This window comes from Equus przewalskii, chromosome 3 (genome assembly GCF_037783145.1).
Source record: "Equus przewalskii isolate Varuska chromosome 3, EquPr2, whole genome shotgun sequence".
In the NCBI taxonomy this organism is placed as follows: domain Eukaryota; kingdom Metazoa; phylum Chordata; class Mammalia; order Perissodactyla; family Equidae; genus Equus; species Equus przewalskii.
The window spans coordinates 69129270-69154656 of NC_091833.1; the positions used below are offsets into that span (position 1 = coordinate 69129270).

Genomic DNA, 25387 nt, shown 5'->3' on the forward strand with positions numbered 1-25387 from the left:
CCACTAGACCACAGGGCCAGCACCGAGCATGATTTTTTTTCCTTTTCTGAATGCACATGAATTCATTTAGATAATGTTGTATGTTTGTAAAGCATGCTTTTCTCTTTAAACTGAAAGATTACAGAATTATACTCTCAAAAAATAAATCAGTTTGATTCTGTACTAGAAAATTTACCAGATTGTTATTTTCTCTATACTAAAAGCAGTTGTCTATTTTTACAAGCAAAAGCGTCATGGCAGTAATTGAATTGACTGACTATTAGCATGAGCTAAATGAGAAACAATTCATTGGCAAAGTTACATAAGTTCTGTGATTCTGACATAGCACTTGTTTACTAGGCGAAAAGTCATGTTTAAATACAAATGAAGAATGAACTGTGTTCAGGCCTCATTAACTTTCTTTGGTAGAAACTGGAGGATGCATCTTCTTCGTGATTATTCCTTATGTTGTTCCCAAAATATCTGCTTTTAAATTGTTTATTATCGTGTAAAATATTATTTCTCTCATCCACTTGTTTGAATTATGTTCAGTTGTCACAAATGGACATAAGGAAAGGAAATCATAAACAGATGTTTTTATGTTCTAAATTGTGTTAATTTATATCATCATCATCATTACCACTTGAAAGCAGTTTAAATATCTCAAAAGAATTTTCGTATTTCCTTGTGTGCAATATATAGAATAAAGTTGCTAGATTTCATTGAAACAGATTTGGCTTAAGACTACACCATTCTCTATCTGTCTTTATTCAGTCATCTACAAATCCTGATTCTAGAAGGTGTTAGTTCCTAATTCATTATCTCTTTCTCTCTATTCTACCCATGTCACAAAACTTGGTGACTTCAGCAATCATGTCGATGATGTTTGAATCTCTCTCTATACCTGGAAATTTTCTCCTTCAGTGATTTTGATCTCTAATCTACTTTGGACTCTTCTTCTCATAGTCATGTTCTAGACTTTGCTATTACCAAAAATTGCAACTGCTCCGTAATCTCAACTTCAACATCCTACTTTCCAGCTGTTTCCTCGTATATTTCAATCTTTGACCTCATTGCTTAATGGCTACAACTCACTACAAGATATCCATTTATTCATCTAACAACTGCTTATGTGTCTACTCTATGTCATGCTGTGGGCTAGGTGCTGAGTATGCAGTGTTGAGCAACACAATGACGGGGGAGAGATATTGAACAAAAGGAAACATTAAAATCAACTTTGGTTTTGGAGTGGAGAATAAGAGTAGAGATTAGGAGGATAACTAGGATGCTAGAATAGTCTTGCAGGTAAGAAATGATGATTTCTTTAACCTGGGTAGTGACAAATCGTATAAGGAGTAGTGGTCAGATGTGCAATATATTAGAAGTAGAATGGATGGTATACGCAACAATATATTGTGAAGGGATTGAGGACAAGGATGGAGCACACTGTTGTATCACATACCATAATAGGGAGCATGAAGTAGGCATATGAATATATGAGAGACTTAGGCTGGAGGCGAAAATTGGAGAAAAATAGGTGCTATCTGAAACATGAAAATGGGTAAAATTCCTAGAGCAAAGTCTAGAAGCAATTGATTACACAAACTATCCTGTGTCTCTATATTTGGTAACATTATCAGTATTATTTTTACAAACAAAACAATAGCAGGAAGTAAATGCATCTGAATCACTACGTTGAATTTTTAGCTAATGTTCTATATTAAGAAGATTTATTTATTAAGCCTTTATAAGTCCTCATTAACTATGGGTAAAAAAAATCTGAATAGACTGATTTTGTGTTCTGTCTTTCAAAATATTATTCTCTTTCATTTTAGCTTTTGTATATTTTTCCCTTATAAATATACTTATAGAGCCGAAGACCTATTGATGATGAGCTAACATTACAATGTAATTCGTTATAAAAGAGTTAAGATGTTGCTTTTAATGTTTATGTTTTATGTGTTTTAGAGTATCTAATTTAATGGCAGAACACGGCTCACTGGGATCTGGGGCCTACAGATCAGTAGGTGAATGGCTAGAAGCAATCAAAATGGGCCGGTATACAGAGATTTTCATGGAAAATGGATACAGTTCAATGGACGCTGTGGCTCAGGTGACCTTGGAGTGAGTAATTTTTCTGATAATTTTTACATAATTGCTGGGGCGAGAAAACTTGTTCAGAAACCAATCTGGATGAGGTCAAGGGAAATCAGTTAACCTTTGTCCACGTGTGGCAGCTTTCAAAGAAACCTCTTCTTTTTTAGCCTGTATTGTTAACAACTGCATGGTTAATGCTACTTGTGGCCAGTATCTTTGCTTCCAACAAATATTTAAATAATTGGAATAACACCTCCTTGGCAAAATACTGGTATTTTGTGTTGTGGAAAAGATGTTTTCTTGACAAAGTTTTTATACTGGTACCTATGTTATATGAATGTAAATACAAAACGAAACAACTGTAAGCACAATTGGTGTGGCTAGTCCTACGCAAAAACGAACACAGTCTTAAATTTTGGCTTTGATGAATACCCAGGTAACAACAGCTTAAACAAAGCTCCCCAGGCAGGAATCTCATTTAATCTCTAAGTGGTGCACCTTATATTCTTGCAATCCAATGATATGGTAGATCCTGCCTCTGATTTGTTATTTGGTACAATCTCAGTGGAACCAATTGTGCCCTTTTCTGTTTGCACGTTTAAGCTAAAATTTATCAAATCTTATTAAATAAAAAACACTAGAGTTAAATATTAAATTCTTTAAGGTTGTAAGTTGTTTGTATTTTATTATATACTCTGTATGTGTAATTATTTTAGCCTAATATTTATTTGTGAAAATTAACTGTCGTTATGGTGGTTCCATCTAGATGACATTAACATGGATAATGTTTTAACCTGTGAATATAATGTTAACTTACTTTGAATTACCTACAAATTCAAAGGTTAAAATATTGTTGTAAGTATTAGAACATGGTAGAACATTCTAAAGCACTAAACCACAGTCCTTATTCCATTACTTCACGTGATATGAGCATTGAGCAGTTCTGTCTCACCATTTCTATTCTGGCATTTTCTGATTCATTGAATTCACTGCCTATCCACACAAAAGGTTACAGGGTACCATCATTTATCACCAGTTAATGTCACATTCTCAGTACTTCTCTTTCTTTATATCTATAACTAAAGTACCTAAAATCACCACTCAGCTTGCTCTCTTGATTTACAGAATCTCATTCTCACCATCACCACCAAGTCATATCTAGTTAATGACACATATGCTTTGCCCATTATTTCTTTGGACACTCAAAGAACTCATTTGTGCTATATTTAAAATAGTAAACAGAAAATTTTACTGATAATTTTAAACTATTTTTACATGATTGCTATTTAATTTTTCAGTAAAAAATGGTCATTTTAATTTATTAAAGTCATTTGTCATTTTATATTAAAATGATACTGTAGGTATTTCTTCTACCCAATGTCAGATTATTTGTAAATATATAATAAAATTATTTGCATTAAACGATGTCTCTTTTTTTATTAAAATAGAACATACACATATATGTATTTATATCCACTACTTTTTTCCTTTTCCTTTCACAGAATAGTTATAATCACAAATATGTTTTTTTCGTTGACTGCCTCTATTTTACTTTTTCTCTTTGGGGCCCCAGAATACTATAAGTATGTTGAATATTTTAGCATTATGGTTTCACTGTTTTTTATTTCCTTTAATCCTTTTCTCTTTACTTTCCTATTGGCCCCTCTATCCTCAAACTCTCTTCACATTGTATGTTTTTCTTTCAAGTCATAATAGCTTCTTTTATCTTGTTATGATGGTTCTCCACTTCATTTCTATTCTCCAGTAATTTTTGTCTGGTGAGTTTCTCTCTACTTGGTGCAATTTCTTCTCTCTACCTCTGTTACTCTGGTAGCTTGTTTCCTTTTCCTAGATTGCCTCCTTTCAGATATTTTGTCTTTTAATTTATTAACTCTGGTAAGAAGAGTAAAGTGAAATTAGAAGACTTAAAACATCTTCCTGTTCAGACAACGTTGGTTTCCATGTGTCAATTGCTTCAGATTCCTGAGCCTATAATAACACGTCCCCTCCTGGGTACCTGGTCAGTAAACCTTAACTCCAGCAAAGCTGATTTCTGGGAGAGTCCAGTACCTTTAAAAATATGTCCTCTTGTTTATTGTGTTTTTGACCACATTTTCCCTATTTGGTAAGAACATATTTATCAAAATATTATGTTAAATAACACAAAAAACTGAGTAATCAGTTACTTGTTTGCTTAAGAATATAAGAAAAAGATTATTCGTGCATTTTACTTGCCCTTCACTGAAAAAAGTCAGTCATTATTAAGGACTTATGGCAAAGGAACTGGGATATCAATAAAGGCAAAAACAAGCTCTTAAACACTTAGATAATGATTTTTTACACATAGTCTTATATCTAAATATTAATTTTATGGAGCCTTTAAAATATATAATAAAATATTATCACCAGTGTTATTGCTAGGGCATAATAGAAACTGAGAACTGGAAGAATACATTCATACTTGTAATAAATACTTAAAAAATTAAAATCAACTAATATAAAGCAAAAGATAAAACTGCCGTATACTTAAACTAGAAAAATGTGTTATCACTTACACCACCAAGTTTGTTCTCATGATGGGTTTAGAAAAAGAAAGAATAAAAAATTACAATCTTTCAAAACCACGTATTTCGGTAAAAAATTTCCTTCATAAAAATTTAATTTCATTTGTTTATGATTTTTTTTTTTTTGCCAGTACATGCGTGAATGGCTTACTGTGGAAAGGAAATGAAAAACTTAGAGATCTTAGAGTCAAAATGTGTGCAATGCACGTGGCTTTCAACCTTAGACGTTTCTGTCTGCTGTTCTCTGTGCCTAAACCTTGCTATTCCGTGCCCAGTATTCATGTTAGGACAATTGTCGCGGCAGTAATGGTGCAGTCTCTACCATGGTGTGTAAGTGTAGTGAGTTGTTGTCCACAGGGGGAACTGTAAGCTTGAGGAGAGTTGCAAATTGAATCAAAAGATTTGAATTAAGGACCGTATTACAGCTACTTTTTAAACTTCTTGTCAGACCAGTGCTGTCAACTTTTGATTATTCAGAAAATGAGCTGAAGAGGTTCCAGTTAGTATCTTTTATTAAAGTGGGGGTTTTAAGCTACTAAAATGAAAGTTTCCCAAATCTAGAGCCAAAATTTGCACAAACTAATTCAAATAGATTTCTTAAGTTATTAATAAAGTCATAATGCATAATTTATTATACAGTTAAAGTACACACAGGAGTACTTACTATCCCCTGTGTTCTATGTAATTAAGCTAAAACTTCTAGTCTAACCCTCACAATGTCTCATCTGTTGAAAATCATGACCAGTCCATGGTTAATCCCATCTTGTCAAACATAAATATATTTATCTTGTACAGTAGATATATAAATGATTATCAGGCTTCTTCTAAATGAACCAAAAAATTCTAGCATACAGCTGCATGATCAAACTATGACAAGAAGAATAAACACTGAACTTTAATGAATATTCGTTTGTGTCTCTTCTCCCTTCTCCTGTCCAGCCACTGTTGGTGGGGTTAAGTACCAGCGAGATGGGTAAAAGGTGTGTAAAGCAGAAGGGAGAAGAATGAGTAAGGGAATGACTCATCCACAAATGAATGAATTAGATCCTGAATAATCAAGAGTTGCTCCGATATCAACTAGACACCTCTTGTTATTCTCTATTTCCCATTCTGCCATTTTAGTATCATAATATTAGTGTTTTCCATTGTTTAATATTATGGAATAACATTTGAAAAAATGCTGGAATGTAATCACAACAATGGCAGTTCATTATATTTGCAGCTTTTCTAAAACTAATCATGCTTTGTTGACAAAATCCAAACTATTTTTTATGTAAGAATACTGTTCTCATCATGTTTAAATTCATAAGCCTATGCTGAAATATAATTTGTCATCATTAGAGTTGGCTTTGGGTATTACTTAAGATTACACGTGGTCATGATAAAATTAGTATAATATTTATAAAGGAGACACACTTAAAACTTTGCCTAGCTATAAAATTTCCTACGTAGAAAAATGAAATAAGTAAAAGAGCATATCTTGCATCATTTCCAAATACCATTGTAAATAGAGCAGCAACTTCATCATTAAATTTAAAATGTTATTTAATTTTTATCAAATTTTTCTCACTTTATTCTTGCTAAATTGACCATTTGCCATGTACTTTAAGGAGTAAAATGAGAATTGTTACAAAACTACTTAAAAGAAAATACTTTAATGAATTTAACAGTATTGGAATAAAGTTTTTTAACCTTTACTAGAAACGTTTTGCTAATACTATTTTAATTCTCATTTTTAATATCATTAGAAAAATATTAAATGGGATTTTCTAAGAAACTACTTTGCTGCTAAGAACAATTGTAACTTGCATAAATGATCTTATTTCCCCCCCACTTTAAAATTTCACTGAAAATCACATTGTCTAAAGGTATATGTACATTTCATGCATTATAATCATGCTATTTTCTATACCTCTGCACATTAATTTGACAGCTTTTGAAATGACAGGTAAGATTTTAAAAAACAACAGCGTTCCATTAAAGACACACCTAATTTATGGCAGTATATAAAATGCAATGCTGTGTTTTTATAACTCCATTTCTCCCATGGAAAGAGAGAGAGAGGAGGGATGTGAGAAGGTAGAGAGAGAGGGAGAGGAGAGCGAGAATTTCCCTGGTCTGACCTTCCTTCCATATGCATCTTAGGAATAATCAAATTGTCCGTTGACCTTGAAATAAAATTTTATGCATAGTTCACTGGGAAAATTTAAATAAACTTAAAATCTAGACAAATGAAATGTTCTGAAGAAAGGTTTTTATTTTATTTGCCCATCAACACAAACTCTGTAAATGTACTTATTAATCCAATGCAATTCCTCAAAATGCTCATTCTTTAGCATGATATAGACGTCAGGAAAAATTTAAATTCCTAAGGCACTGAACTGGAATCTTTCTTGTGGTCGTTTTCAGAGAATGAAGTTACATTTACATATAACATAACAGTACGTTAATACAATGGAAATGAAAATGTCAAACCAGGGATTTGACATCGGTTAGACACAACCACCAAGGGTCCAGCCCTTTATATAGACTACACAAAGACACATACACACATATGTACACATAGACACACACAAAATTCAAATTAAGGTTTTGACATTGTATATGCAAAGTGTATGCTGTTTGAGTGGGGAAACAAATTTTCTGTTAGGTCTTTTAGAATAAACTGTAATGGTTATTTTCAGAACCTCATTCCTAATAATTGGATTAGCCCTAAGAATTGTGCAGTTTAAGTACAAATATATTACATCAATGCTTTAAAACCTGCATTTGTGAGAATCTCCTCTGGGTTTATAAAGCATATGATAAAACATATGTTTTAAAATTTCATTTCAATTACTAATTATTTAAATTCTCTAGTAGAGATTGGACGTTTTCACATTAAGAAATTTTAGTCCCTTTTGTCCTGACTTAGGTCCAAAGTATGCTAGTGAGCACCCGTGAATACCCACATCTACACAGTCCCTCATGGTTCATAAGTTACACATGGAAACATGAGAATATTAATAAGCCCATAACTGAAATTACCATGAAGTATAGATTGGGTTACCATAGCCTCAGTCAAAGAACTGTGTGTTCAGTTCCCTTCATTAAATATCTTCTTTCTTTTAGAATTTTGGATATTTGATGTTATATCTACAGAGTTCTCGTTTTGCAAATGAATAAATAATTGTGTGTAATTTGAAGTCCTTTACTCAAAATCATATCTCAAGAGTATGGACTTTGATGTCAGGTTCCTGGTTTTAGTCCTAGCTCTGCTACCTATTGGCTGTGTTATCTAGCCAAGTGATGTAAGTTCTCTAGGACTTTATGTCCTCATCCATAAAAGGAAATGAACAAAAATCTGTATCATCAGGTTAGATATTTCCCTAGCACAGAGGAAAAGGACATCTTAATTGCCACCTGTTGTTTCCATATTTAGTTCAAGGGTTCTCACCCAGGGGAGATTTTGCCACTCAGGGGACGTTTAGCAATGTCTGGAGACATTTTGTCTTGTCACAAAGAACAGCCAGAGGTGGTGAAGCACTTCTGGTATTTGGAGGGTAGAGGCCAGGATGATGCTAGTTATCCTACGGTGCACAGGAGAGCCCCACAACACAGTTATCCGGCCCGTAATGCGAACAGGGGCAAGGCAGAGAAACTGATTTATGAGGAGAAATGAGATTAAACTCCATCCTGTGTTATACTTGCATTTGTCTGTAACTAGCTGTTTTATAGTCTATTTCATAACCAACAATAGTGATTTTGTTTCAAAGTGAATTTTTACTGTTTTTTAAGTTTCGTTGATGACTGCCTTCCATGCCTACCATTCCTGTCATTAAATCGTACTCTGATGTCTTATAGCTATAATAATTCCTCAGTTTAATGTTTAATATTTACATTCCAAGGTACAAATGTGTTTCCACCATAAGTATCTGTTGCTTCTTTTTTAGCTACTTGCCATTTGCTAAAACTCTCATAAGAAGTCAAGAAAACATAAAGGGAAAAAGGAACTTAAGATATTATTTAAATAAACAATTATTTCTAATACTAATACATATAGGCCTAAATACCCATTTACTTAATTTCTATCCTCTGATAATTAAGAGATTTCCTTGAGTTTCCAAAACTATTCAATTTTTCGTGTAATGATTCTAATATCATTGTATCCAAGTCTATAAAATCCTAAGATAATCTAAAATTAATATATCTACTGAATGCAAAAATATTCTACTTTTAATAGTGTGTTCAACAAGGTAGTCATCTAAAGAAATGTAACATGGCAAACAGTTTTGTCTTTTAAAAATCTCGAATTATTAATGCTCATTTTTTCTTATAATTAATATTATTTGCCAAACATACCTGAATCATTATATTTGCCAAATACATGCTTTAGAAGAATAGAATTCCTGAATATCCTATGAAATAACATTTAAACACCATGGTCACTGGCCTTGAACTCCATAATATGCTTAATATGCTGTTAGTTTAGAAATCTAAGCATTTGTAATTTTCTTTCAAATAATAAGCTCGTTAAAAAGAAACGGGGTGAAAGTATCTTGATTGAAAAATCTTTCTGATAGCGTGTAATCTTCAGAATGCTCTAAATGCCAATAAGAGGCTGGATGTTATTTGGTAAAGGAACAAAGCTGTGGTACTTTGGGTTCAAGGTAAAAAGTAAAATATTTGGAAGTGTTCTAAGAGTGACATAGTAATGATTATCCCCTGAAGATATCTGTTATATAAAACAATTGTACTGACTGAGTCGTTTGAAGAGGTTTTGTCTTCATCTGCTTAGCTGTGAAATTTTAAAAGTGTATTTTATACTCCCCTCTTTTAGCAAAAAAGAAATGCTTGTTCATATTGTAGGTCCACATTTTCAAAACTGTTCAATGAAATTGTACCCTTCAATTTAAATATTTATTGGTAAGCTTGTGCAAATTTGTTTTTTTCACCAGTCTGTGCCACCAAACTAACGATGTCCGAAAAAGACAGCAAATATATATTAATTCACTCCTTGTTATAATTACTTCTTTAACTGCAAGCAGATTTTCAAGGTACAATTTTGGAGCCTGCCTTTGTAAATTGGACCCTGTGTGTCTAAATTGGGACTGTAATCTAATTAGTTTCTGCAAACTGTTTGCCTCTTTGCCAGCGTGACTATTGAGGTGTGCTACAAATTGAATCAATACATGCATCCAATGTGTGCTTTCTTCACGCAGGGATTTGAGGCGGCTTGGAGTGACTCTTGTCGGTCACCAGAAGAAGATCATGAACAGCCTTCAAGAAATGAAGGTGCAGCTGGTAAATGGGATGGTGCCGTTGTAACTTCATTTTAATGTCACTTCCTCAAGTGAATGATTCTGCACTTTGTAAACAAGCTCTGAGATTTATTTTAACAAAAAAGGGGAAAAAGGGAATATTCAGTGATTTCTAAACCTTAGGGAGCATTTGTTTCAGCCACAGAATTTGTAACCAGTGTTTTCCTAAAATCTCCTTATCTTCCTCTTGGTGTCTTCATTTTTCATGAAGCAAATATAACCTGCATGGAATAAGAACATGAGGTTAAATGTTATCTGATGTTACAACAGCAAAATCCTCCCCACTGCTTCTAGAAAATTTTGTACAAGAAATATATAACTCTATACAGCACCTTTATAGACTGAATTAAGGCAGCCCCTCTCAAAACTTCCCAGAATCTACTTGAAAGGAAAAGTCGTATAGCCATTTGTGGGCTAACAAAAGCTGCAATTTACTGAAGTTTACTTCAAGTCGTAATTGTCTACATAAGTGTATTGAAGAGCAATATGGTTAGATAATTTCTTAATAGATATCTTCTTTTGTAATTTTAAAATGCTGTTACACAGCGTTAAGTTATAGAAACTAGTGTATAAACATGTTGCTTGAGTGAGGACAAGTACAATACAGGGTGTATATTTATTTTTCTGTGTTATAAAATTTACTTTTAGTTGCTCTTCTAGAAACTATTAGGTAATAAATGTGTATATACTGTATAATTTGCCATATACCCAGGAATCAATTTAAGTTGGAATTTTGTGTGTGTATGCTTTCACATGTGTGCATTACCATTCTGCTTGCATTTTTAATGGCATTTTAATTTTAGTAACATACAGGAACAAGTGTTCCAGAGTAGAATATCGATAAGAAAAATAGGGAAGCAGTAAAACAAAATTGAACACAAGCTTGTGTCTTTTTTCCTCTCATGTGTCCAAAAGCTACTAAATCTCTTCATTCACTAACAGGAAATGTCTATAAGATTAAATCCCCTTTGGCTTTTTAAAAACACTTTGTGATATCTGTGACAATGGAGTTCTTCTAGCCATTAATCTTGCACCCCTGTAAGAAATTTCACCTTTCTGAGTCCCAGAAAATATCTTGTCAAGCAAAGTTGACACCGAAGGGCACATTTTCCGCAGGATGTAGAAGGATTTAACTGTGCAGGCTTCTGTTAATGTTGTTAAATCCAGGTACATAGCGCTAAGCATTACCCCTAAGTGTTAATCCTTTGTAACCATCTCCCTTGTGGCCCAGCTCTAGAAATTTTGATACTAAGGCAGCAATGGAATGATGATAAACATATATATGTTTTTTTCCTTTGGAATCTTCCCTACTTCAAGACTTATGTTTCATTTGTTAGTGGCTATTTATTCATTTGGTAATTTCATCTTGTATTCAGTTACATCGAATTGAATTTATTGTGATGAATCCATCCAAAGTATTATTTAATTGGCCTTATAAAGGAAATAAGATATGTTCTGTATACCACACTTGGTGAAGACTGACATTTGTGGAACAAATTCTACTTTTATTATAACTGGAACAAAACTGAGCTCCTTGGGGAAACAACCACAGTTTTTGTAGGATTACACTTTATAGAAATTATGGGATGACATGTGATTATTCAAGGAGCACCGCATTTAAACAAAATATAGCCTATTCATGATTTATCAATGGCAATAGTATATAAGAGTAGCCTGGATTAATGAATTCCATAGGAAATATACCTGCATTATGTTAATGAGTCTCTCTCTTTCTCAAGCACCCATTTTAGTTGAATGTTAGCACGTAAAGGAATCAACTTTTGGGAAATAACTTCTTTCTACCCTTCCCACCTTTTACTTAAGCAGTAAAGTAACTCTTTACTAAAGAATATAGCAAAAAGAAAAAAAAAGAAAAAAGTTCTAAACAATTTTCAAATGGTATTTTGAGTTCTGTCCAGTTAGTGCTATAATTCCTTTTTAGGTCTATATTATACCATGCGTCCGCACAAACTATGCTTCAAGTATACTGTATTAGTTTAGTGAAATTCCCAGAGAAAGTAGAGGGATGTGGATTTTACACCGTCTTGATAAAAATCACAAGTAAGCAGGTATCTCCATTATTAAAGATGCATTTGTTCATTTTAAGAAACATAAAATTAACTAATTCCTTTTGTACAAAATAGTTGGAGATTGTACTGCACTTTACTCAATTTTGTAAAAATAATTGAATCTAAGTGATAAAGTAACAATTGAAAAACTTCCAAGTAAGAATACACTTATTGATTTAAAAGCGAAACTACCATAAATTTTGGAGCTGATGGACTAACCACAATTACTTACGCGTGACAAAGATACTTTTTGAATTGTCTTCTAACTTTATATGTTTAAAGATGTTTGAGAGGTCAGGATAGAGTATATCTAAGTGATTAGAATTTGAACTTACAATGTAGACTTCCTCTTTTTCACAAAAGAACATTATAAATTAATTTGGATCAGATTTATTTGCTCCCTTTGCAATCTTGGTGGTCATTTTGGAAAGCAAATTGAGATGAAAGTAAAACAGATAGGAATTTCATCCATATCTCACTTTGGCTGAGAATTTCTAAGGAAAGTCAATATGATTTTAGAAGAAATAAAGAGACTTTCAAATAAGATGTACTTCCTCCCTCCCCCTTAGAAAGGAATAATTCCTTTCTAAAATATTTGTTCACCACTGGATATGTCACCAATTGGGAAGTGCCAATCACATCTATAAATGTGAGAAGTGGGACAAAGAGAAGAGGCAGCTCTTGTGAAATGCAGTGAGGTGGTAACCCAGAGCAAGGTTTGACAAATCTTGATTGTGTGATTTCTTATCCTTTTGGTTCATTTTGTCACCCACCAGACAACCAAAAATAAAACATACACTCAATAATTTTAGCACATAAGATAGATTTGTCAAATAATATATAATGTTACTGTAACTATCAGTAACAATACTGTTAGGGCATGAGTCTTTCTCCATGTTGAACTTTGAAAAATAGGTACAAGAAGGGAGTCATCTTCAACTTACTGATACCTGTTAAAGTCACTCAATTACTACTTTTATCAATCATAATTCATTTCCTAATCTTGCCATTTGCTCCCATGTAAAAATGACATATTACCAGTTGTTCTTCTTGGCCTTTGAAATGTATGAATTGTATGTAAAAATGTAAAGATTCTGATTTTCCCATTTAAAAACAAAAATTTAATGTGCATGGTCTTTTCTTTCTTGTATCTTAATCACCAAGTCAGTGTTCTAAAGTGACAGAATTACTGTAAAAATTATATTCTGATATTCTATCTAAACTTAACTGTGGCCAGCATTAGTGTCAGAGTTGCCAAAACAATACAGAATATCCTTAACTCAGTTTGTGAAAGAGTTTTAACCATTTGGAAATGGTGAAGAGATAGTTTCATGTCTCAAGTTTCAAATGAAAAATTAATATCAATTGAACACATGTATTTGCATGTCTGCTATTTAATCTCTATGTGAAAGACAAAGATTGTTTTATCACCATTCTTTCTCCCATTTAAAATGGGTTCTCAGAAGCACAAGCAGAGATATTTACCTGTGGAAGACATTTTTGGCTGTAACTGTACATTGGATGGCAAATGCTATCTGAGTCAGATGTTAGAAATTTACTAGATGTATGATGTTGCATAGTAGAATAAGATCCTTTTCTCATTTTGTTTTTTCTAAAATAAGGAAAAAGGAAGCTGAGTATGATAGCAAACTGTCTTTGCTTATGTCCTGCCAGATGTTTAAGATCAAAGTAAATAAAAAGTAGGTACAATAAGATGATGATGATGATAAAGAATAAACAATCAGAATGCTAGTTTTATTTGAGATTAATAACTAGAATAAGTCATCATTTTTCAACTCTGTAGCACAGCTGGTTACATTGAGTATTTTTCTCTATTATGTTGTTAATTATATAGTAATGTATCAAAGGAGAAATAGATAAGAACTTTCTTTTCATTTCTTGTTGATTTATGAAAAAATCTTTTTACACATAAAAGATTGAATGTTCTTATTCAGAATGACCACGTAATTATGACTTAGGAGAAGACACCAATTCTTTAAAACAAAAAAGTCTATTTATAATAATCAGAATCAAAAGTCATTTGTTTCTTTTAAATGTAAATGAAAAGAATTGAAGGTGGCAAAATATGTCATGTTTATTCAGGCTGGGCTATATTAACGGTAGAAGTTTTAGTGGTCAACATATTTGTGAATCTTCAGACTGCTATAGTTTCACAATTAATTATTTAAAAGTGTGTAAATTTCATTTATAATAGTCTGGGAATAAAACTTAGACTCGGTCTTTTGTTAATATGTTTATGAAAGTCTCTTAGTTTCAGGCAGATAAGAAGCAGCGGTATAGCGCATCTTATTCTATGCTGGGCACCAGAATATCTCAAGCCCCTGCCTCAGAGTTACTTCCATGAGAAATTAGCATTTCTGTATTGTTTTTCCCCATTTGAAGCTCTATGTGCATTTGCTTTGTGTACATGTTTTTGTAGTGTAAGATATGAAATTTTATATTTTTTCAGAAAATAAAAAAACCCTTTGAATACAGTTAAATCATATTGTCATGCTTGACCCTCCCCCAAAAGACTTTAAACTTACAACCTTTGTATAATTATTTTGGTTAGTTCTAATAAAAATGTTTAAATTTCTTATGCTAAATATTTAAAATTCAATCAGCATCCATTTGCCTCCAAGACCTGTTCATGAATCTTTGCATTAGAATATTTTTTGAAACTAGAGTTGGACACTGAGAATATAGGACATGAGCATAATTATGTGAAACCTAATTAGAAGTTAATTTGTGGCAGTGTGATACAACATTACCTGAAAAACCAGAAAACTGTGTGCACCATCTGCAAAAGAGACTTTCTGCTGACCAGCACTAGCTGGTCATCTTCTCATTGCCAAGGATCTGCTTATGGCTTAAGGTGGAAGAGTTGCATTCTTACAACAAGGGGTGTCATTAATTATAAATGCTCCCAATTTTTCTGCATATATTATATCATATTGGTCTCCTTTTGTAAAAAGCATAACAAACAATCTGCTGTATTCAAGGAAATGATTCATATTTGTATTTTTACATTTACATTTTGAAAAGTAACATCACCATGCCTAGGGAAATAATCTATAACTCCTTTGTCTATGCATAAAATCACTATTACAAGGAATGCCATTTAATATTCTAGTAGATATTCTCATGTAAACACTCTGATTTCTTTGTCACGGGGTAGACTATTCTTGTCCTTGCTTTGCTACAGAGGTAAAGATTCTATGATAAAAGGTATTTTCCCCCAATCCTATAGGCACTCTTGACCAAGGAGGAAAGATGGAGTGGTGGTGAAAAAGTTAACATTTAATAAAAATGCACTATTCTGTCTTGGAATTTTTCACTCTTACCTTTGAGATACATTTTATTGTCTTTACTTCACTGATGAGGAAACCATGACTCAAAGCGCTTAAGAAATTGCCCAGGGCCTGGCTACTCTTCAAAAGCAGGATGAAACCCACAGTTATTTGAGACCTAATCCATGAACTTTCCACTACTGATTCCACAATTTTGCCCATGCTATCTAGACAATGGATTCATTTAGGCCAACCTTCTCACGTAATTGATGCAGGAACTGAAGGTTAACAAGAAAAAGTGATTGCACATTCTCACAAAGCAAAGTGTAAACCTTGGGTAGGAACCAGGATCTCACTGATTACATTTCTAACATATTTGGTTTTTAGAATAAGCCAAACTTTGAGAGTCAAAAATAGTTTGTCCTATTTGTGATCTTTCCACTGAGTAGTGACACAATTTAATTCAATATATCTTTCTAGTTTATGTCATTTTTCTCAACAACAAGCACAGGAAATTGCAATAAATATTTATTACTTATTTTCAGCTATATCTGAACTTCACTTATGGAACTTTGAAGGCCACAGGTGATTCACTGTTAAATTGTTACCAAAAATAAAATAAGTTGATAGTTCTTAAAATCTACAGTAGCCATTCAAATCAAGTAAAATTTTATATAAAATATTAAATGTAATTTTACTTGAATTTAGCAGACTAAAAAATAATAAATTGGAATGAAACTGGCAGAAATGTTGAACTACAGATAAATGTTCTTTTCACAGAAAGTTATCAGTTCTTAGATCATCCTTCTAATTTTTTTAAACGTTGATATGAAAAATATTAATATGTTGGGGTTATTCATTTCGATTTGAAATTTCTTGGTGATCCTGTTTCAAGAAAGTAAAAATTTTCGTTCAATTCTCATAACAATCCTTTAAGTGAGACATTTATTCTGTTTTTCCTTTGAACAAGGGTAGAAATGGAGACTATGCAAGGCTAAGTACCTTTCCTTAGATCACAGTGCTCATTAACATATCCCTTGCCTCTTTTAAAGTTAACCCTTCTCTGTCTGAGTTCCAGATGACGCTCTCCTACTTGCTTTGGAGTCTGTTCCGTCACTTATTCCTGGTCTCGAATATCCTCAGCCATCCATCTCTGTGACTCCTTTCACCTCATTCCCTACATCTCCATGGAGGTGTTCACAGCATTGTGGTTGTCTGGAGCCAGCACAGCAAATCCTGCATTGTCACTTACTAGTTGTGTGAACTCAGACAAGCCATTTAACTTCCCTGCCTTGAGGTCCTTCATCTATTAGATGAGAAAATAATATGGCTACTATGAGATGCTAAAAATATATACATAAAGAGTGAAAAGAGTGCCCACCACATAATTCTTCAGTAAATGTTAGTCTCATCTTTGGATACCCTACTTTACTATTTCTTCACTGTCAAAACATATAAAAGAGTTACCTTAACTTTCTTATCTCTTCCTCTAATTCATTTCTCTGCAATCTTTCCTCTCATTCTATATTTGCTCTAACTTAATGTTATCAAATATTTCAAAGGTATAAAATTTGATAAAATTTTGATTTTATCAAAATTTCCCTGTACAGGTAAGCCAGATGCAACAATTATCAACTCAGTGCCAATCTTGTTTTGTTCATAACTCCACCAACTCTTTCTTCTCTCAGATTAAAAAAAAGCCTAGATATTTTATCATTTCATAAATGAATATTTCAGTCTGGATCTCCAAAATAAAGGGATTATTTTTAAACTATAATCATAATACTATTACACTACCTAAAAATTCACAATCTTTTAAAATATTTTTAAATATTTAATCAGTATTCCCTTCTTTTATCCTACATTTTTTTAGAGTTCCCTTGAATCAATATCCGAATGATCCCTTTATTTCCTGTAAATTGGCAGTTGGACTCACAGATTCAGATGAATCAGACTCAAGTTTGATTTTTTTTTAAGAATATATGATAAGTAGTTTTTGTACTTACATCACTATACACTTAAAGTCAGGCTATCTTTCTGTAATGTTAACAGTAATCAATGGTCATTGCCAAATCATTATTCATTAATAATTTCAAAATAGTGATTTTCATCATTCTTTCCTTATTTAATTGTTACATTAGTTTTATAAAGACTAATTTCTCTTCATCAACTATTATTTACTGTGAGATAGAGTTTATACAGACAAAGCAGAACAATTGATCGGTGTTATTTTTTCTGTCATTATTTAAAAGAGACCAAATACTCAAGTGTCCCCTCTGGGCCCTCGGGCCTGATCTCATATTTTGTTGACCTTCTTTCCTCCCTTCCTCTATTCTCATCTTGACTATTATCTTAAAAGCATTAAGAAAGTCCTTTTGATATTATATTACCTTAAATATCCCCCCTTTCTTGGCATCCAAGAACTCAGTCTTTCCTGCTTTGTCTACATTTCTGGTCATTTATTCTCAGTGATTTCCCGTATCTTTTACTATTCTGCCTTCCATTTAAGTGCTGAAATTGCAGGATTGTGTCTTTAATATTCTTCCCATGCCATGCTATATGCTTTTCCTTGGAAATTGCATCAAGTCACAAGTCTTCAATTTTGACATATATGGGAATGGTATTCCACACTGAATCTCCAACGCCAATCTTTTTCGTAAAATATAGCTCCATGCATATAAATTCTTCTGAGGATCTCCAATTGGCTGTAATGTGTGGATTTTAAAATCAGCACCCCTATGCTCATTGCAGCATTATACACAATAGCCAAGACTTGGAAGCAACCTAGGTGCCCATCAAGGGATGAATGGATAAGGAAGATGTGGTATTTATACACGATGGACTACTACTCAGCCATAAGAAATGACGAAATCCAGCCATTTGTGACAACATGGATGGACCTTGAGGGTATTATGCTGAGTGAAATAAGTCAGAGGGAGAAAGTCAAATACCATATGATCTCACTCATAACTTAATGTTATCAAATATTCAAAGGTATAAAATTTGATAAAATTTTGATTTTATCAAAATTTCCCTGTACAGGTAAGCCAGATGCAACAATTATCAACTCAGTGCCAATCTTGTTTTGTTCATAACTCCACCAACTCTTTCTTCATAAGTAGAAGATAAAATGACAAAAAAAAAAACACATAGCATTGGAGATTGGACCGGTGGTTACCATTGGGGAAGGGGGGAGGGGGAGAAAAAAGGGGTGATTAGGGCCACATGTGAGGGGATGCACTATAATTAGTGTTCGGGTGGTGAACATGATGTAATGTATCCAGAATTTGAAATATGATGTACATCCAAAAAAAATAAAAATTAAAAATAAAACAAAATAAAATAAAATCAGCATATCCCAAACTGACCTCATAACCTTTAACACAACTTACATCTCCCATATTCACAGTAGGAGATTCTACCTTGTATATGGTTAACAAAGTTAGGTATCTATCATTTATGGTTTCAATTTCCTTGGCACCTGAGCTAACATCTGTTGCCAATCTTCTTTTTACTCCATTCTTCTTCTCCCCAAAGTCCCCAGTACATAGTTCAATATTCTAGTAGTAGGTCCTTCTGGTTGTGCTATGTTGGACACTGCCTCACTATGGCTTGATGAATGGTGCTAGGTCCACACCTAGGATCTGGACTGGCGAAACCCCGGTCTGCCAAAGTGGAGTGCTCGAACTTTATCACTCAGCCACGGGCCCAGCCCCTAGTTTCACTTTCAATACATTTCTCTGGTATATGACCAGCAAATGTACAAAAATAAAAAAAGTCAAAGATAACTCTGAGTAGGGAGCATAACCTAGAAAATGAAATATCTTGCCCAGAGCCAAAGAGGTACTCTTGCTTGATATTTTATTTTATGCATGATGGGAATTTAATGGGAATCTTACATCATTGAACAATTAATTATAAACATTCAACAGCACATTTTTATCAACAATTTTACCAATTGGTGTAATTTTGGATCATGAAAAGAAAAATTGCAAAACTTCAGGTTGACTTTTTTATTGTTGAAATATAGAATACTACCTCATAGAGAAGGTGCTCTGAACCATATTAGCAAATAAATTGACTTGGATTTTGCTGAAAATATATTTTTAAAGACAGTAAATATTTAGTCAGTCATTTGAAAGGATAATACTTGAAGGGTTTCCACCCTCATAGAAGGATAAAGTAAAATGACGTTGCATGCTTCCTGGAGTGGTAACACCCCTAAACATAGCAGATATGGAGCTCAGACCAAACAGCAAGAGTTTTTCAATCATCCTTCTATTCTCTAAAAGTATGTGGAATGCAATTCTAATGAATATAATATCAAAGGAAATATTTTAGGAATGTGCAGCCTAAGTGGGCTTTCAGGGCAAGTCTATTGCAGACTTCTCAGTCCTTTGCTTTGCTAATGCTGAGAAAGGGGTCAGGAATTATGATCTGATTTTTGTGGTGAAGCCCAGGTCTTTCTCAGGATTTTCTGAATGCTCCCCATGTTTAATCATGAGCTGTCCCTTCATGTCTTGTCAAAGCACATGATCCTGATTGTCCATTATATAGAAGAAAGCTTCCAAAACATAAATGCTTCTTGTCTTTTGTAGGAAAAGTGGTCCAAAGTTCAAAGTCATATAGGCTTTGAAAATATTACTTATATTATCTTCTATTGGAGCTTCACAAAACATCCTAGAAATACAAAGGCTCACCTAAGTTTAGTTCATTGATTCCCCAAATGTTTGACCATGAGGCCCTTTTAGTAGTAATTATTACGACTAACACACGGTAATTCTAAGAGCGGGTTGTCATCCATGGGAACACTTCTGAAGTTAACTATGAGAATGTTAAATTTTCTCAACAAATGTTCTGGGGAAGCACCGATAAGAAGATATCCATTCTGAGCTGTATCCGTATCTGCATAATGGTCCACCCATACTCCTGCCTGCTTTTGCTGGAGACCGGTGCATTAGCACAATGATGATGCAGCTGGATGGAGTCGAGTAGGGTTTCAAACATATAAAAACTATTTACTCAAATTTACTCTCTTTGAAATATACATTATATTTCATTAACTTCTGATACTTAGGATATGACTTTAAAATAAGAAGTTACTGAATAAAATATTAAAACAAAAATTCAACCATGATCTTAATCTTATTACTCTTATTAGCCTGGCAAGTCTGTCACTGGATACTAAAAGCTGTCAGAAATCTTCAAATATTCTAAGCCTAGGAAGGCAATAGACTGTGGGAGCAGAGCTTCTCTGAAAGAAAAGAAATGTACACCAAGAAGCTGTTGATAAAATGAACATCTAGTAGAAATCAGTGCATTAGCACAATATATCAACCCTGAGGGACTGAGGGAAAAGACTGGGACCTGGAAACAAGACCAAGTATTAAAAACGCATTACACATACAAACACACATAAACATATGTGTGTGTATATACATGCATACACTCATTTTGTTAAACTTTAAATTAAGGATAAGTGTTACATGAAAAAAAGGCATAAAAAATAGAAGTACATATATATAACTGAAAAAAATCAAGGAATAAATAAAATAAGGGAAATACACATGGAAATTTTACATAGATATTTCTGGAAAAGTGATCTAGAATCAAAGGTCTTAAAGCAGGCATTGTTAACTTTTTTAATGTTATTTAGTGCCCATGGATGATAGCCTTAGGGAACTGGGAACCCTGCAAAACTTGAGAACTTGCCTACATACATTTTGCAAGGAGAGGACTCATAGCCAACATTAAATTCTCAAAGGGCTACCTGATTATAAAATATTAAAAAATCGTGACTTAATAATCAAACATCCTCTCATCAGTGACTCCTTGTATCTATAAGCAAACAATTTGTAATAAGACGCTCTTACTATTTCTACTTATCTTTGCATAGTGTAATCAAAGTCCTAGGGAGTCGTTCTGAAATAGACTCCTAGGAGATTAACTTCTTTGTATCTCATGGCCAGTAGATAAAAGACATTGATAGTAATGGCTTCATAATATAGTGGGACATAGAGATAACAAAATGTGATTTCTATATTTTTTGTGAACTAAGAAGAAAATTACACTAAACACCAAACAAATTCTTCTATGTAGCTAGAACAATGATATTATCATAAAGAATAATTTTTAAAAATGGTAAGAAATTACCTAACTACCAAATTATATGGATGTGAAATCTAATAGGTTTGTTTTCACAATGGATTTTTGGCCAAATTTTATTGTGTTAGACCTCAACTAAAAGCTTATCTCTGGCTGGCGTATTATATGCCTGTGTTGATTCAGTGACTGTCATCAACATGACTTTTACCTTAAGTGATATTCCTATTATTGGACTAGTGTTGACATTTTGGCTGATTAGGTGAGTTTTAATGTTCTAGATCATCCCTTTTGCAACATTTACTTATTAATCTTCTCATTTATTTAAACACTTATCATGTTAGATATTCAAGATTCAGACCATGGGTTCTGGAGTCCTATGGATGTGGTTAAAATTCTGGCTCAGTCACTTACTAGTTGTGTGACCTTGGGAAAGCTAAAATTTACCTCTCTGTGCCTCAGCCTCTTTGTCTGCGGTATGGACAATAATAAATTTACTATGAGTATTCTGCTCACCCCATACTTTCTATATTCCTGTCACACGGATTTTCAAGCGACTGTCTACCTCAGGATCATTATGTGCTATTTCCTATACCAGGAACGCTCTTCCTTCAGAACTTTGTATGGCTTGTTATTCTTATTCTTCAGATCTCTGATTAAAGTCTACTGGGGTTACTCAGCCTGTCTAGATGTATCACACCATGCCCCACCTTTTCTCATCACGTCACCTTGTTTGTTTTCTTCAAAGCACCTTACAAATATGTATTTATTTTGTTTGCATATTTTATTGTTTGTTTATTATCTGTCTTTCCCTCTAGAATATAAGCTCAGTATCAGCAAGACTCAGGTCTATTTGCTGACTGGTATATCCCTATCACCCAGCACAGTTCTTGGAACAGTATAGGTATTCAGTACATACCATCTGAATGAAAGAAGGAGCAAAGTATTCACCACATAGTGGGGCAGAGTAAGTCCCAAGTAAATGCTAGCCATTACCACTCTTGGGGAACTAGGGATACCAAACACTAAGCAATTCTTCATCTAGATTTTAACCAACTGAGATAAGATGTAAGAGGAATCATTACTAAATGAAGCCCTTATAAGTCCTAAAGTATAGGGCTCCGTGGTACTATTGAATTGAAGAACGTGAATTTAAGAGCAAATTGGAGCTTTATCTTTTCTCCTCCCAGTTAAGACTTTGGAAGTCCTCTGTTGGTAACATTAGGTGCAAAGGTAACTTCAAATATACTTACGTACTCCTAATATAGAAGATTTTGGCCTACCTCATGGATTCAGTTTCTGCCATTGTAGAAAGTGGAAAAGACTACAGTCTCTGAGTCACCAAGCCTTCTTCTAGAAGCCTGCTCCAAAGCCTAGGGAAGTTATAGGTCTTTGTTACCAATTTTTTAGGCAAAAGGAACCCCACATATGTGATGTGGCCTAATGAATGGCAGGCTTTCTACGATCAGATTCTGTAGTCTTCCCCCTATAAAGAAGAACAAGTAAATGGTGGGGTAAGAGAAAAGGGTGTTCTTCCAATGACTTTTCCAAGAAAATAGAATTATGTGTGTAATCTTTTCTGAGACTAAAACAGGAACAAGGCGGGAAGAGGTAGTGCTAATCATCTCCAATTATTGCTTTTGAGGTTGGTGTTTTTATTATGATTTTCAGTATAAGATCTCTACCCTCAAGAAGCTACAACTATTAGGATGAGACATAACAGTAAAGTATCATGTGCACGAGGGCTTTTAGGAACAAGTATGAAGGAATAGTCAAACTCTAATGACTAAGGAAAGACCTATTCATGGAGTTTACGTTCTAGAGATGTACTGTCCAATATGGTTGCCCATAGCCAAATGTGGTTATTTAATTTTAATTAATTAACTTTAATTTAAATTAAAAATTCAATTCTTCAATCTCACTATCCACATCTCAAGTGCTCACATGTGGCTAGTAGCAATCCAATGTTTAATAAGACATTGCAGGTATAGAACATGCCCATTATTGCAGAAAGTTCTATTGGAGAGCACCGATCTAAAGAACTGACAGTCTTACATGTTATTCTGTGTGTGGGATGTCTCAGAGAGGGCAATAATAGAGTCAATGAAACCAATTAGGATAGAGATATAGTAAGTGAGGTCGATGAGAAATGCTTAAACCAAGGACATAGTGGTGATGGTGGGCTGACAGAGAGAAAAGAACTAACAAAAAATTAAAGAAGTCGAATCAACAGGACTCATGGGTGAATTGATACCATTTGGTTAGGAAAAGAGAAGGATGAGTTCAAAATTTCTGGCTTGAGAGGCTAAGTGGCTACGTACAAAGATTAGAATATAGAATGCTTTATCCTGTGGATCAGTATGAGCCTCAAAAAATCTAGCCGAGTTCTTTCCATGGTTATTTTTCTAACCAAAGACAGACCAACCCTTCACATCTTGTCTGAAGGCCCCTGGATCTCAACTATGGCCTCAGTGACTGTTCAAATATGAAAACATTTATGTCCATGCCAATAAGCATCAGTATGCTGCACAGTGCAGTTATACAATCTATATCTGGAAAAGAAACATTTCTCCCAAAAAGAGCAGTACAATTTTTATTGACAAAGTTCTGACTCAAAAGGGCATAGACATCAATCTATATTATCAAAAGAACCCTGGGCTTAGAAGTTTAAAACTCCATTATTACCTCAAAGATTTCATCCCAAACAGTGGTTTGTTTATTTGCTGTGTACATCTGGAATTAAAAGGATAATTCTTGAGACGCTCCCAGAGTACCAGAATAAAGGAGAAAAAATATGTTCCAAAAAGGGTGGGGGGCGGGGGATGGAGAGATTAAGATCTCCACTTTTTGGAGGAGAAGAAACTGCAGCTTTGAAATGAAGTTTTTATTTCCCCAGCTTCTAGAAGTCCCATCAAGATCTCAGAAATTTTATTCAAGACTCTACAATTCACATAATTAAATTATAAGGAATTATTGCTAATGCACTGGAGACTGATTGAGGGGTACATTGGCAAAGGAAGTAGTGGTACCAGCTGCTCATTCCTCCAACTCACATCTTAATTTGCAATCCCCAAAAGGAGTGCCTGAGACAATGACTTGGGGGCATGAGATTTATTTGGGACATGACTCCAAAAATCAAGAGTGAGGAAAGAGAAAGAAAGCAAGGCAAAATGATAATGCTGTAGAAACTAAGGAATCCATTTCCACCAGGATCTCTAGGAAGCTTTGAAAATACCTCTCAAAAATGAGCCTTTAGAGAATGAAAGGTCTGTGCATTTGTCCACCAGCTCTGATCTCACATTGATTGAAAATAGCCCTCAGGGGCTCTTATATCCACAAATTTTCATGCTGCACTTGTGCACAGGCTTTGCGAGTTCCTTTGGTTTCAGCAACAGCCCTAAAGCAGAAACGTCAAGCTATGCAACCCACAGTCAAGGTGAGTGTTTTCACCACCAGTCAGAACTATCCACCAAAGCTGTGGATAAAATCAGAGGCAGGCCAAGGAATGTGACCCAGGACCCCACCAGTGTTTGCTACAATCTGACTCTTGCACTGCTCAGATCCACTCAGGCCTTATAGTCATTCCACTCTTCAAGACAGAGGCAGCCTCATTGGCTTGTGACCAGTACAATCCTGCAAGGTTCATGCTCAGTAAGGCCTGGCTCCTGAAGTTTAATGCTTTGCAATCACTGTCTTGAAAGTCTTTAGAATGTTCTCTTTGAATTTGTGTTTTGTAAGTGAAATCTGATGGAACAATGAAGCATGTGTGTGTGTGTGTGTGTGTGTGTGTGTGCGGGTAGATTGACACTGACAGGAAGGAGGGTACTTGGAGCCTTGGCTCCTGAACTGCCCCATCTCCCACCACAGCCCTGGGAAGAGTTCTGGGCTGTTTACTCCCCTTGTGCTAGCACCACAGGTGCCTAGTTCCCCTTCCCACCCTGGCCTGTAGACCACTGCTGCCATGCTTCCCTTCCCCCAGAACGACC

At 34.2% G+C, this 25387-nt stretch overlaps 1 protein-coding gene across 12 annotated transcripts in view; it reads left to right on the forward strand.

Moving 5' to 3' along the window:
- Nucleotides 1-14510, forward strand: part of EPHA5 (EPH receptor A5) — a 330879-nt gene extending 316369 nt beyond the window's left edge. For 11 of the 12 annotated variants that reach the window (XM_070612814.1, XM_070612810.1, XM_070612816.1 and 8 more), the window contains 2 exons: nucleotides 1948-2103; nucleotides 9842-10821. In XM_070612814.1, the coding sequence (XP_070468915.1) occupies nucleotides 1948-2103; nucleotides 9842-9947 (262 nt within the window). In that variant the 3' untranslated portion in view covers nucleotides 9948-10821. Of the gene's footprint in view, nucleotides 1-1947; nucleotides 2104-9841 lie in introns of all 12 variants that reach the window. The other variant, XM_070612812.1, reaches the window with a different exon arrangement.
- Nucleotides 14511-25387: the final 10877 nt, after the last annotated feature.